Below are 2020 nucleotides of genomic sequence, written 5' to 3' on the forward strand. Positions count from 1 at the left end.
CACTTGAACTATTTCATTATGCAATGACAGAAAATGTTGACATACCTAAAATCAAGGAAATTAAGACGAGGAGCAACGTTGAGAGAGCAAGTCTCTTTTTATCATTAATTAAACAAGATTCAGTTCTGCTAGATCAACTTAGAAAAAAAGAACATGGTAAGATATATTTATATGTACTAATAATCTATAGAGTATTTTGAGGGTATTAGATATTGTCCATGATCTGCAAATTTTATGCTATACCCTACAGCCGGAAATATTGGCGAGAGTTTTATTTGGCGATTTGTCAAAAAATGTGATTGGCGGTATTTTAATTTGGCGATTATGACTTGAAAATTATTTTTATTAACTTTAGAAAATATTAATTGTTATGCCACGCCTTGAAATTAATTAAAAGAGAGCTAAACATGGCCGACAAAGACGCTCGAGGATGATGAAGCATGTGAAGCAACAATTAAGAGTTGTATTCAAGGGCATCATGTTTCTAAATCCTTTTGGACCCAAACAATAGGCGAAGTTTGGAAATAATGCAGCGTCTTTGTTTGATTTCTTGTACTAGCGTGACGGAACATGCGACATGTGAAGACAAAATGACGTGACGTGATGAACAACCACGTCCAAAATAGATTAACAAAAATTGGTGGATTTTATTTTGGCGATTTTTTGCCCACCACCAATCCGCCAATATTAATTCCTCGCCAATATTTCCGGCTGTATGGTATATCTTGAAAATGAGTCAAAATTTTGGTCTTTGGCATAAAAAGTTTTATGATACTTCTGTGTATGAATAATTTTTGCAAATTACAAATTTTTGTACAATATAAAATTCACAAAAGTTACCAGCTATACTGAGGTGTTACTTGCCTTAGTCATTAAAAATATGATAGTAGAGAATTATGCTTGATAATACAGTAATTAATTATAATTGTTTATGTATTCAGGAAAACCTAAAGCAATTAGGTGGTATGATGATGGTGTTGAACTGACCTCTCCATCTTTAATACAATGTCAAGAAGTAGTTTCTCTATTAACATATAAACATATGATCATTGTCATCAAAGAATCATCTCCTGACATTGTGTGTGATCTGTTGCCAGTTTTATTACAAAATGAAAAGGTGAAATCCTTGGATATACGAGACACTCAACTAACACAGGACTGCATCTCATCCTTATGTAACTTACTGGCTAATAATAAATCATTATTAAATTTATTTCTTACTAACTGTTCCATTGATGACAAAGCAGTTGCTGATATTACAAACGTACTACAAACACACAATAACACACTTTTAGGATTAACCTTCAATAATAATCCTCGTATTACTTCAGTTAGTGCTCAGTCTCTTTCTGAACTAATTATCAACAATTCAACATTAACTAGTTTACAAATAACAGACACTTCAATATCATCTGATGGAATATTACTAATTATTCAATCGTTAACAATTAATAAAAATATAAAGCTCTATCTAGGTATGAAAGACAAAGACACATGCACAGAATACCATGACTATAATATTATAAAAGATAGAGTAATATTTTTGTAATTAATTAATAATAATAAGATAAACACGTACAAAAACAAGTAAATACAAAATAATTATTTAATAATTATTAATTTAAACACAAAATAATTAACAAAGTGATTTATGATAAACACGTACAAAAACAAGTAAATACAAAATAATAATAATAATAATAATAATAATAATAATAATAATAATAATAATAATAATAATAATAATAATAATAATAATAATAATAATAATAATAATCACTAATTTATTATCTTATTATAACTGAACTATTATGATGGTCCTTTGTCCCCTCCCCCTCCTCCACAGCATCCTCCCTTAGCACGTGGTGTATCAGTCTGTCTTAAGAGAGAGGCACCAGCTGGTAAACTAGTTAAACAATCTGGTGGTAACTTACGAGCTATGAGACAAGAGAGAGAGAGAGAGAGATTATGTTACAATAGTACATACTACAGTACATCATTAGTAGCTACTCACTTATTT

At 30.0% G+C, this 2020-nt stretch overlaps 1 protein-coding gene across 1 annotated transcript; it reads left to right on the forward strand.

Moving 5' to 3' along the window:
- Positions 1-6: 6 nt before the first annotated feature.
- On the forward strand, positions 7-1534 carry LOC109591828 (uncharacterized; the record flags this gene model as incomplete). Its single annotated transcript, XM_020007456.1, has 2 exons — positions 7-156; positions 942-1534. Coding segments are annotated over exons 1-2 (726 nt in total), but the record flags the coding sequence as incomplete, so codon positions are not given.
- Between the last annotated feature and the right edge of the window lie 486 nt (positions 1535-2020).

This window comes from Amphimedon queenslandica, unplaced genomic scaffold, assembly GCF_000090795.2.
Source record: "Amphimedon queenslandica unplaced genomic scaffold, v1.1 AMPQUscaffold_7128_Cont20918, whole genome shotgun sequence".
NCBI classification, from domain to species: Eukaryota; Metazoa; Porifera; class Demospongiae; order Haplosclerida; family Niphatidae; genus Amphimedon; species Amphimedon queenslandica.